Source organism: Toxorhynchites rutilus, chromosome 1 (assembly GCF_029784135.1).
Source record: "Toxorhynchites rutilus septentrionalis strain SRP chromosome 1, ASM2978413v1, whole genome shotgun sequence".
NCBI lineage: Eukaryota > Metazoa > Arthropoda > Insecta > Diptera > Culicidae > Toxorhynchites > Toxorhynchites rutilus.
In genome coordinates this window covers 110,507,331-110,521,101 of record NC_073744.1, presented here as the reverse complement: position 1 = coordinate 110,521,101, position 13,771 = coordinate 110,507,331, and the positions used below count along the sequence as shown (strand labels likewise).

Genomic DNA, 13,771 nt, shown 5'->3' with positions numbered 1-13,771 from the left:
ATCTGGAATCAATTAGACCATAGAAAAGTATCAAACTTGTAGGACCAATTCACCCCACAGAAACGTGTCCATGTCACCCTACACAACATGCAAAAATTAAAATGCAATTAATTTCATTTATTGTTATCAAACTTACAATTTCGCTACATCAAATTGTTCCTTTTCTGTAAGCGAACAGAACTTTACTGCATAATACACGAAAAGTTTGTTTAATTAGCGGGAAAAACCTTAAAACCACGATCGGAAAACTCACATTTTTTGACGATCATAGTGCTTGCTGTGTTCATGCTACCGTGAAGTTTTACCAAAGTTTTGTTTTACTTTAGGTACATACGGTTCAACAATAGAAGGAAATGACATTATAAAAAATTCAAGTTGAGCCGTAATTTTTGAGATAAAGTGGTGGTCCAAATCACCCCATATTACCATATCACCCCGTGTTACCCTACCACGAAATATCCCGTGTTTTCTACGCTTGATGGTTAAATACTCAGTCTGCCAAGAACCTAACAAGGTTCACCGAGGGCTCGCTTTCGTCTCATCCACACCGAAGGAAACAATCTCATTTGTGGAATCCGAACAAATGAAGCGTACAAGTTTGCCCCAAAACGTGCGGTTCCAGACGTATGTCTTAAAAATTTCTTGCGGTCCTTAATATTTATATTAATTTGTGCGTAGAGTGGTGTGTAAGTCATTTATTGACGCCCAGATTGAAGCAAATATGATTGGAACGATGCTAAAAACTCTTAGAATGGTTCAAAAACGTGACTTGAAACAAATCTACCAGACTTCATCTCCGAAAATGATTGGTCATTTTCCAATGAGGAAATCCAAGGATTATTCAGGTTTGGCTAAGTTGGAGGAGCGTACTTATGCACATTCTTACGGGAATGAGCAATCGCTGAAGAATTCTATCAAGAAGTGTGCAGCGATTGACGATTCGCACTAGCATTTTCGCATCTGCGTGAAAACGAGATAGTCGAATAGTTTTGCTGAAAATGTTAATTCTGGATACTTTTATACCTTCAATAAAAATTTTAGGTTCTTATCTCATTTTGTAGAATAGAATTAGATGCTTTCTAATTAAAATTAAAAAGTGAGTGAAACTGGTACTGGTACTGTAGTTAAATATGTATATTTTACATTTAATTATGAACAGTAGTGGAAAAAGTAGTGGAAAAAATCTAATTTTGCCCGTACCATGCCTATACTTGGTAACCACTGGATTCGACCGTTTCCGTATTTGAGGAAACCGTACTGCCATTCTACGCATAGTTGTCCCATGTTGCTTTTTGACAATTTTCAGTTTTATTTATAAATTTATGTGTTATGCCTAATCTTCCGGAAAAACACAAAAAAAATTATCAGCTGTTTTCAGCTTTGAAAAAAACCAACGTCGAGCTCATTTGTCCCGTGTTTATATTCTAGGCATAACTTTCTCACCATGTATTTTTTATTGTAAATGAAACGAAGAGAAACGGTTCAAGTGCAAGTTTTATGTCACGCTTTTAGCAGAACTAATGTACTCATTTCTAGTTTGGAAGAACGAACTAACTCTCAAGCAAATGAAAGAAAACAACAAACACAAACAACAAAACAAAAAACAAAACAAAAAGCGAATGCCTATCAACAATGACATTTATATTCTGCAAAGGTATTGCAGATCACTATTTGCTACGGTACTAATTGTTTACTGCGCATAGTGCTCACATGTTACTTTTGGGCAAATTTCACTTTTCTTCATAAAACGATGTTTTCATGCATAATCTTTCGGAAAAAAACCCAAAAACCTTATTGTTTGTTCCCAGTATTCCTTCAAACAACATCAAGTTCAATTGTCCCATGTTAATATTCTAGGTATAACTGTCCCTCTATGATTTTTTAAACACTTAATCAAGCTTGATTGATTCATGTGAGTTGAACTTTTCACATTTCATTAAACGATAGCTCACTGGTTATAAAAACCAGGTGTATTACTAAAATGTAATACTTAGAGCTTTTGGTTGATGAATATGCTAGAAAACTTTAATTGCATTTGACTCAGTTGCTGATCTGGAAACATGGGACAACTATGAGTAGAAGTGTATCTATGTTGAAAAAACTATAGCTCGTTTTGATGCTCATCCTATGTTTTTGACACAGTGATACCGAGTTTACATAGTGCTAGTAAGTATGCGAGTCGGTATAGACATTAACGAATCGGCTGGCAAATTTGCATGCAAAAGAGAGCTTCTTCATACCATCTTTTCGGAATCGGAAAACTCTAATATCAGCTATTCGCAAAGTGTAAATGTGATCTAAATGTTTAGATGCCATCGTTAAAGGCTCATTTCAGACAAAGAACCTGAACTGTCTATGGAAGATTTGCAGACAATTTGAAAGAAAAAAGGAAATATTGATTTGGGATTGCCAAAAAAGTGTGGAACTGTAATAGGTATGGTGCTAAGGAACGATACTCGCTGAAGACATGCAGATAGTGAAAATATCCCAAAACGCAACGAAATTCAGGAACTCTCTGTGAAATTTCGTGCCCGTGGTGTGACAAGTGATTCGTGTGACACAAAATAATTTCCTTTTTACACCTTCAGGAATATTAATGGTAAAATTTACCGGAAGGAATGCCTCCAAAAGCATTTTTCCGAAAGCACACAAGTTGGAGACTATTACGGCCTTGTTTGGCATCATACCACGAATTATAATTAATTCGCCTCTAGCCTTATTATTTTTTAAAGACGGTCTTTTTCGCAGCTGACACATGCTGCGGTCACAGACGATTGTGTGCTTATTCCACCTTCGCCGTTATTTCACTTTTTTGATAAACAAAAACACAACACACAATAGCGTTGTATCCAGTTCAATCTACCTTTGATAGCGCATAGCAAACAATAACAATGTGTGTGTGATGCAATAATACACAAACACTATCCACCATAGGATATGAAACGCGACGCGGTGCATCTTTTCAACAAACTTCGGATTTGGATCCGCGATCAAAATCGCTTCGCATTGTGTAAAATATAATATTTCATTAAAGTACTCTACTCAAACCTCGAGTCGAGCAACTCGTTGTGAGTAGGCATTAGTCTTAAAAGGGCAAATTGGTATTGTTAAAGTAACTCTCAAACCGCAATTCTATCGAGACTACACTGAACGACATTTGATATTGATATGTTCGAAGAATTTTATGACTTTTGAGTCACCCTGTACCGCAGTGGAGCTGTCGCATGTGAAGAATTAAATAAAAATAAAAAACACTCTCTCGGAAGACATTCGGCCGTAGTTTGTGCGTTTCGAAGTTAAGGAATTTCTAGTGAAATTTAGTTTATTTGACCTGAAATTTGCGACAAATCAACAGTTTGGACGACTGTTCACATATGAATAGATGAATAGATATTTTGTTCAATTTCAGCGATTATTTCGCATATTTCGCATTTCATTGTTTATGGAGCAAAGTGGTCAGTGAAGGATTACTACTGACAATGTTCTGTTTTCAAAAGCTGATATACCTTATCACCTTCTGCTCCTAAAGGGGTTCCTTCTGTGGTTTTGAACCAGGAAAAATATGCCACCCCAACCAAAATCATTCCTTACTTGCTCTGTTTGTCGAGCCCAAATTGGACATCTCAGAACTTGGGATTTTTGTTTAGATAATTCTTGGTATTTTATAGCGTTCGGTTTCCTGTTAAACATTTCATCCTCGATTCACTTTTGACATTGAATAAAACGGAATTCATGCGAATTCGAGCAAACTGTATAAATTGCACAAGAAAATGTTTAAATCACTGGTAAGCCTCTATGTTTCATATCCACAGTTTTCAAGACTATTGCAGTCAAAATATTCTTATGACGCATCGATCGACGCTGCAGTGGCCACGTAGCTAAGCCATATGCGCGCATCCAGCTATTAACGACAAATTGGCTGAAATGTAAACATTAGATCTAGATAATGCACAACCGTACCGTATGACGTTCTAACGGAACTGACGCATGAAACCAGAAACACGTGGAAAAAACCAACAAAATTGGTGATCAGATCAGGCGATAAGATTATTACTGCTTCTAAACCGCCCCTAAGCACATTCGGAAAGGAAGTATAATCCCTGACTAGTTCGGCACACGAGTCAGAATGGGCACACGCACGAATAAATTAATATTAAACTCTTATTTCTTGACTACTAAAGCACGCTAGCAGAAACAGGGAGTAATATATCGCTTTTTTATTTATTTTCATCTAATTGGCCATTTTCCGGCGGTCAAAACGCTCAACCGGTGGCAAAACAGCACATTTCCAATTTCTATTACAGGCATAATAGCGCAGAACCAAAGGTCACCTAGGGTTGCGGGAAACGTACACATCTCCAAATTAATTTGTAGCTAATTTGTGAAATGGAAAAATAACGAGCAGATTTCATGCACAGGAACACTGCTCGCTGCGGTTCATTGGGGGTCCCCGTATCAATTGTTGATAGATATGAATTATACACGGAATTTGAATATAATTCGATGATAAGCTGTTTCAAATGTTAATATAACGATGTAAACCATACTTGTCTAGAAAAATAAACCATTGCAAAAACATGTCAAAAAACTCCCTGCTGCCTAAAACAAAAAAATAAGCATAAGACTTGTATAAAAACATGTCGACATTTCGGCCAACGAAACCTTCGTCACCCGTCGTGTTGTTCAAAAAGCGCCTCGCCATTCTTCAAGCCTCATAGTGGGATGAAAAATCTGGAAAAAGCACGGGAGGAATTTTTCTTTTCACTCAGCAGACTTCCGACTTAAGACAGAATAGGAAGATGTAAAAATAAAGGCGACAGAGGAGACACCCCGAAACATGATACCGCTGTCCGTACCTTTTGCGGAACGGTTTTGAGGTAAACTGATGATTAAAAATTAGCGTGTTTTACACAATTTCTTACAATTGACTACCGCTTCCCACTCGCGGCTGAGCGTTTTACAGGTGGGGCGCCACCAGATTGTCCTTCTCGTTTTTCAGCTGTCTTAGGAAGATCGGAGAACATCTGCTGTCATCAGAAGCGTCACCCCTCCCTCCAATCGTTTCGTTGTTTATTCAAACAAATTATACCCAATTAAATGCTAGTGCGCTCCATTTATATTCGCATTTTCATTTTGCTTTGTGCAAACGAAGTGATTATCCCATCGTAGCTACCCTAGGCGCTCAGCCTCCTGTGTGGTGTGTGAGTGCTACAAGAGCTCTTTTGAGGCTGCAGAGCGCAGACAAGGTCGGATTTACGGACCCCCTGCTGGTCAAAGTAGGCAGCCGTACTCCAAGCCAAGCTCAATCGAATGCAAGCCTGACGTAACGGATAGTATTACCACTCATGCTTTTAACTTACTTTGCATTTAGAATTCTTCGTAAATTGCTCCCGATGCACCCCTTGCCCAGTTATCTGTTGGCCCAGGGAAGATGATGCGCATTTTTTTCTGTTATTTTAATGTTAATGTGTTTTTGGTCAATCAATTTTTTTTTCTGGTGCACCATAGCGACAAACATATTCAAAATTTGTCTTCGATTAACTGAATTAACTTGAGAAGACAATCATTGCGTAGATATACAAATACACAAATTAAGCAGTCACTACAAGGATCATACGAGAAAATCATTGGTCTATATTTTGAGCAGCCCAGCAGCCCGTAATTAACCTGAATAAAACAAACTAATGACTGCAATAAAGTTGATGATGGTGATGACGGTCGGGTCCTATTTATTCGCACAGATATAGGGGAAGGTATGGAGTGAAAGAGAAGCAAAAGTTGAGCAAACGTATATCCACATTTTGCGGAAGCAATCGGACACAAAGAGCGAGGGTAATTGCTACTATGGGTATAATTTTCTTCCGCCATAGGTGTACATCGTCGGGTACAATCGAGATTCTGCAAGACCCACTCGTAGTGCCATTCAGATTAACGATCTCTCGCTGAAGTGAAGCATAATTGAACAAACCATACAGGAGCCATTTTGTCGGTGAAATGTGTTTCAGGATATTTCGACAAAAGGGTTAGGGAGGAAAAAATCAAGCTTTCCAGTATTTCCAATGTTTCCGACGGGACGAAACGCGGAAGAGATAGATCATTTATACAGGGTGCATCATTTATACAATGCAGCAGTACGGTAACACGGGGTGATTTGGTAATATGGGGTGATTTGGACCACCACTTTATCTCAAAAATTACGGCTCAACTTGGATTTATTATAATGTCACTTCCTTCTATTGTTGAACCGTATGTACCTAAAGTAAAAAAAACTTTGGTAAAACTTCCTAAGTAAAGGGAAACGGTAGCATGAACACAGCAAGCACTTTGATCGTCAAAAAATGTGAGTTTTCCGATCGTGGTTTTAAGGTTTTTCCCGCTAATTAAACAAACTTTTCGTGATTTGTGTAGTAAAGTTCTGTTCGTCTACTGAAGAGGAACAATTTGATGTAGCGAAACTGTAAGTTTGATAACAATAAATGAAATTAATTGCATTTTTATTTTTGCATGTTGTGTGGGGTGACATGGACACGTTTCTGTGGGGTGAATTGGTCCTACAAGTTTGATACTTTTCTATGGTCTAATTGATTCCAGATGCCGCTGAATTACAAAAAGAGGATGGACAGACAACGTTGGAAGGAGGAGGAGCTTGAAAGAGCAACGTAGGCCATCGAGAACGGATTTTCTTTGACCAAGCATCAAAAGTGTTTGAAAATGCTCGAACAACAGTGAAATGATTGGTGCAGAATTCGAGATGGTGTCAATCCAACTTTTCTGGTCTGGAATCTGGCCAAGACACCTGGTATCGATCCCAAAACATTGTTACTGATTGTAACATTATCCCAAAATACTTTACATAAGTATGTTTTTTTCTATGAAACACGCACTGGACCAAATCACCCCACAGACGGTCCAAATCACCCCGCATTTTAATGTCAAAAAATCGTCTCTTTTATTTTATGATATATTTGGTAGATTCAAGCTTTATATAATGATTAAACATTATTTATTGAGAGTAAACAAGTGTAGCTCAGTATACAATGTGACATTTTTTATTCAGACCGTATTGGTTTGGAAATATTAGGCGTTTTGCTTAGGTGGTCCAAATTCCACCCTTTTCCCCTAGTTGTTTCTTTCGTCAACGTCAATTTTGATATTATTTCAATGGTTTTTTAGATATATAGAACTTTGGTTTGGCAACATTTTTCGAGCTTGTGCGCCATTTTTAACGCTGTCATTTGTTTTGTGTTTATTGTTTGTAAATTGTGAAGATTTGCCGTCCACAGAAACATTTTGTTTAGCGATTAATTCCATTTCTAGATATGGATTCAGGAATGGATATGTCATGTGGCAAACTGCCATACTTCGTAGCATTGTCGAAACGCCTTTGCATCCCAAAAAAGTAACTTTTTTATACGCTTCATGAACCGGTAGAATCAATGGTCCGTTTTTCCAAAAATGGTACCAGCCTCAAGGTGAGGGGAACAACACACCGCGCGTACCACAATTGATTTATTGAGAGAAATGTTCGGCGACCGAATAATTTCCTGATCATGGATCCGTGAATTGACCTCCAAGATCATGCGATACAACGCCGTTGGCATATTGTAGTGTGGAGTCCCTGGTCTAAGTTGATAATCCACAGACGACTATCGCCTGGGAAGACAACATTCGCTGCCCTCACACAGATATGGGTGACACGTTCCTTGATCAAATTGAACAGGATTTTTGAAAGGAATTTGATAGAACAGGCACCTAAGTATAATTATAGGATATGTAGAAAAATAGTAAAATTATAACCATATTATTATAATGTTTATACTTTTACTTTTTTTTATTTATAGTGCGGAAGTTTTGTATTGTAGATTTTGGCAAAACCCATATAACATGACTTTGGCATGTGTTATTGTTGTCAATTCATCTTTAAATAAAATAAAATATTGCTAGATCATGTGAAAGTTGAAACTAAGTTTGATCTTCATTTAATAATCTATACGCAAGTTGGGCTCCGCAAGAAACTCAGAAAAGTCGCTTTGGGCGACAAACGTGTTAGCACTGATAAATGGATCCATTGCTGCATTTCACTAGTAAAAAGATGAATTATAGATGCTACTCATCGAGTAGATGTAAGGAAGACGTAACCAAATTAACAGTTTTCTTCATTCTGCGTTTAGAAATACTAGTTCCTATTCCTCAGACGTTTCAGACAATACCTAAACGTTACAATTAAAATGTCTTCGAACCATGTATGGACATTGATATCTCAATTATCTTCCATTAATTGCAAAAGAAAAAGTTCCATTAATTATTCCTTGCTGCAGCCAAGAATTATAATCAAATGGAAGTACCTGTTCCGGCAACTAATGAAAGTAGTTGTGCGCTCATAAGCCCAACAGATTTTTTCGACATTTATTTGACGACGCAATATTCCTGTCCAAGCAGTTGATAGTAGTCGGGTAGTCGGGTAGTCGGTTTTCTCATTTATCCCGAAGCAACACTATTTGTAGAGCGCGTAGAGTTCGTGGGTACAGTTTAATATTTTGCTTCTCCGTTTAGTGCTATCTACACAGTCCACAACGCATTCTCTAGCGTCATCTCAGATTGGATATGTTCGACTGGCGACAAAACTATATTGACCATCTTAGTGTTTATCACATGAGACACGGTGGTCGATTGGACGGTGGACGATTCTATGCTTCTTAACGATGAACCGATGAGAAGCTTTCGGATATTCATTGAAAGTGTACTTTTTTTTTTGGGTGAAAAGATTTATAATGAGCATGGTAGAGCTACGAGCGACACAGCATGCGCTGCCATAACTATTCTTCACATCGTGACTTCATTATTTCTGTTTATATCTGTGTGACATGGCCAGTTCTGAAAATACGGGCATCGTCATTTTATTGATCAAGTGGGCTGGACAGTCGGCACATTTTCCGCCATCTTATCAGCAGGCAGTCACCGTTCGGCTTTAGGCGGTCCACGACTATCCCACGGATGCTCATGGGCACACATTTTGGCAATCCTGCCAGGAGCGAAGATTAAACGGGATAATCGGAAACAGCCTATATTTTGAGAAGTGATCCTTCAGGGGCTCTGCATGGGAACTAAGTGACACAAAAGTAGCACGATTCCGAAGTTCTGGAATTCCACCACTGCGATGAAGATATCAGCCCGGGACTACCCCGTTAGCGGAAGACTACAAGTAGCAGAACTAACCTACAATGGGAGGCATGAAGATTATCAGTATGTAAATGATAAGTCATGGGCACACAATATTTTATCAATTAAAAACAGACTATTTTTAGAGTTTCCGCTGAATATCAGTATAATGTCAAAGTGTGCAGTGGATATTTGTTGAATCACGTCAAAAAAGACGAATAAAAGTGTTATTCTTGTGCGTCATTTTCACTCATCCACGTTCCTATAATTATAAACAAACGAACTTTTATCGTTCTACCGATACCAAGATGATATTTCTTAAGACTCGCAGTGTCGGTATGTGTGTTGTGGGAAAATACTCTGAATTTAGACAGTATTTCACCGAAAATACTACTGTTTTTGAGGAATATGGTTTCTCTCTGAACATGTTATTATTATTGAATGGCGTTAACGTTCCCTATGGAACTTTTGTCGTCTCAACGTATGCATTAACTAGCGTCATTTATTAATACTTAGTTGAGATTTCTTAAACCAAATAACACGCCTTGGATGTATTCCGAGAGGCAATCTCTAGAACTAGAACTTACTTATATCGCGTAACCACAGAGTCGAAGGAAATTTCTTTGGCGAAAAATCCCCCGGGCAGAACGGCCACTCGGCCACAGGTGCACTAACACATGTTTGCCACTTAAATAATAAAAATAAGTCACAATACATTTGTCATCTATAAAAAACGAACAATTGCAAGATGTAATGAGCATTTTGTTTCAAAACACTTTGGGTATTTTTAACATTGTTTGATTCCTAAATGGGGAAAAAACTCCTCCTCATTTAACATCAACACATGGTGCACAAAGAACATATGTCAGGTGAGATGAAAACATTACACTTTCAAAAAGTTTTAATCCAAATTCAGATTTTTTTCTCACTCGTTTGGAAAGATACAAAATTTGTGTATGCAATTATTATCGAACACCCTTTTCAAAAATCAAAAGGCTTACCAGCGTTTCGTCGGTTAACTCATTGTGATCGAACTAATTTCCTTTGAAAGAGATCCTCTCATCTTTCCATTCTAATAATCTATCGTTTAAACCGAGTACCGTTATCTATTATTTATAGAAGATCCGTATTAATACGTGAAAAGATTCACTATACATTAAAATTGGTTTAGAAACAGTGTCAACTATACCATGGTTGAATGAAGCATTTAGTATGATTCCTTACTGTCGTAGCTGAGAGCAGACATACGACCGCCAAGAGTTAATCCACCATATGACGATTTGGAAAACTCTGCTCTAGTAGTTCTAGTAGTTTTGTTGTGAAAAGTTTACTAAGAGCTTCAAAATAATAAGTATTGCTTTGTTTTCTACACATTCCTGACATTGAACAAACACTGTTCATAGTTTATTGCGAAATTACTTTTAAAATATTTCTGCATTAACTAACATATTTCTTATATAAATATCAACTTTCACGGATCTCAGTAATTTAGAGGCAGTAGCATGAATCATGTTATTTTATTATATCTTAATAGAAGTGTGGAAGTAAAATTTTGAATGACTTCATGAAGAGCAGAGTTCAAAAAAAATATGATTACACTGATGTCGTTTTTTACGCGACTTTTTTAACCGCGGTTTTTTACGCGATTTTTTTTTCGTGTATCTCGGAATGTACGCGTTTTTTTACGCGGCACATACCAACCGCGTAAAAGGTGACTCCTGTGTACACAGATTTTGTGTGCTAATTGATGTGACCTTTCACGAAATAAATTTGTATTGTACCACTGATTAGTAGCTGAGAAATAAATAGAGAAACAGATGTCATGATTGTAGCATGCTGAAAAAAACAGTTAACCAATTGTTAGAATATGGGTTGCATTTTAAACTAATAAATCACTGTTTGTTAGATTTTTACACGGATTTAAAATTTACGGATTTACACCGTTTTAAAACATACAAGAGAACTTTGTTCTGGGATTTGTCAACAATAGACGAACGTAAATTCTAGTAAACTCTAGTCCCAAAAAAAGTTTTATCGGGCGAAATTTCACTCACGGAGAATGATGACATTATGCGGCGGTGCGTTATCATTGTGGAAATCCAACGTGTTGCTGGATCATCAAGTATTTGGTTGTTGGCGAATATACTACATAATACTACTTATTAACAATCTCATCTTCTAGAAACATTTTATTACGTATAAAGCCACTGTAACTCATCTTTTCAACCGAAAACCAATTTCATGATCCCGAGTTGTCGGACCTTTCACTCGTCCGATATCTATATTACGTGTCGCACTTGTAAGCTCACGTTTTCCTCCAGTAATGAAATGTTTGAAGAATGTTCGCCAAATCAGACGGCATATTTCTAACAGGAAAATAGTGACAGATCAATTTACCAAAAGTAAATTATGTTGATGCAAATTACAATGCCAGAAAACAAGAATATTGCCTCCATGAGGTTGGTGATTCAATTTGAACACGTAAAACGACCGACGGAAACATCAAGAGCAACAAAACTTATCACTCCAAAGGGCTTGAGATTATTACGAACTACTTATTTGGAAAAAGTGAGTAAAATAATAAACTAACATCGAATTTATTCTACCAAACTCAAGTCAGTGCACAGAATATTTCTTGAAGTAGTCCCCATTACGAAATGATTTCCGAATGTAAAGCATATTTTAAATTCTTGAACGGTCATAAAGTGCATTACACTTGCCGAGTCTTATCTATGATAAATGATTGTAAATCTATCGTCATTCTACTACTCAATTTTGCTTGATAAAATTATTTCAAGGAATAATATTGTAAAATCGTCCCACTGCTTGAACAGATCAATTAGATTTTTCTTCACATTGACATAGTTCTATTTTATACTAGATATGGACGGTACAAGCCGGAAAGGCAAATTCACATATGCCCGACTTACCAGACTACGTCAGCTAGGTTTTGTTAGTATCATGAATATTTTAAACCATTCAATTACTTTTGTGAAAAATTGCTTCATATTTTATTCAATGTATCAGGTAATATCTTTCCATTGGTGGTTGTGTGATCAGATATTCAAATTTATCCAACTTTTGATTGTTGTGCACAAAACAATTAAGAAAGCATATCCATAGTGAATAAAAATTACCTCGAAAGCATAGCTGCATCCTGCGGGCTAGTCATGCCCGCACTCCCACCATTCGACGAAGCTACGGCCACAGCTGCGGCCGCTGCCGATAGCGGTAACGACGGGATAGGTGCTATCACGCCGACACCTTTCTTCACGGTGGGTTCATTCCGGCTAAGGATACTAGAGATTGAAAAACTAGTGTATCCAGGTGTGGTCGAGGTTTTCCCCACCGTCATCTGTTGACTTCCAACGGATTGCGACAGCGGCATATCCGTCGAGGGAGGTGTTTTCGGTGGGCTAAGTCTAGACTCGGGACTATGTGAGTAACATGTGTGGTTATTACTTAAGCTGCTAGCTACGCTGTAGTAACTAAGTTGATTGACTGCAGGATGCGGCATGTGACCAGCCAGAGCTGAATGATGCAGATGAGAGTGATTTGGATGGGAACTGTCCGGTGAAGATATTTGCTCATCATCACTGTGGCCACAACGGGGACTTTCCGAGTCCAGAGCTCCCCGTGGGCTCGGTTCCGGACTGGACACTACATTAACGTCAATATCCACTTCAGAGGAAGACATTTTATTTTTAAAGATGGCACGTGTTCAAAAAAACTTCACACTAGTTTATAGTTGAGTAACACAATTTAATGAACAAATCCCAAACAAGTTACATGTATATCAGAACATTATTATTTCACCGCTACACACCAGCACTTCAAATGACAGAAATGAATGATCCTACGAAATCTATATCCTTGTGGGTTTCAATAACTTTGTTCAACTGCTACTGCAAAACGAGATCCCGACGAACTTGTTTCACTGGTACTATACTCCACTTGATGCCATCATCTTCTCTCGGTACTGTCCACCCTTCATCGTCTTGGTCCACTAACAGGAAGATAACTAGTAGAACACCACTCGAGCGTCGGAACACACGCTGCTTACAGCTCGACAGCGTTCAAATTACAAAATGAGTTTAACATACAACAAAATTATTAAACCCCATTTAACAAACAACTTGTGAATGGCTTGTTTGTTTTGTTATGGATTTTATTGCTGTTATGCTTCGACACTGCACCCTTCGCTCACGCGCGCTCTGGCAAAACATTTGTTTCGAACGAAAGCAAGAACAACACTCCTGCGGAAGGACGCACAGCAAAGACCAAACGATGACAACTATGAGTGGAAATAGGAAAAACGGAGTTAGCGCGAGCGAGAGACCGACACTTTCGAAATGTGCTCCGATGTTCGAAAAGGGGTGGAGCTACGCTTTCATCCCCTATTAGCGAGCCTATCCCTAACGGGGCTTTAGCCCCGGATTTCATCTGTATGTGTTTTTGTGGCAGAAATGTTCGTCCCTACGGTGGTGTTCGTTGCTGAGCGAGGAGTGACTGAGTTTTAATTTCATTTGAATTTCGGAGGGGATTTAGCAAACTTGGTCTTTTTGTTGTTGTACAGATCATTGACGTATATATGTATAGAAGACTCTCGGTG

General features: G+C 38.1%; 1 protein-coding gene across 1 annotated transcript in view; it reads right to left on the bottom strand.

Moving 5' to 3' along the window:
* LOC129762637 (homeobox protein Hmx) overlaps window positions 1–13,406 on the bottom strand; it is a 49,096-nt gene extending 35,690 nt beyond the window's left edge. Inside the window, exon 1 of the mRNA XM_055761100.1 lies at window positions 12,297–13,406. Within this exon, the coding sequence (XP_055617075.1) occupies window positions 12,297–12,856 (560 nt within the window). The 5' untranslated portion in view covers window positions 12,857–13,406. The remainder of the gene's footprint in view (window positions 1–12,296) is intronic.
* Between the last annotated feature and the right edge of the window lie 365 nt (window positions 13,407–13,771).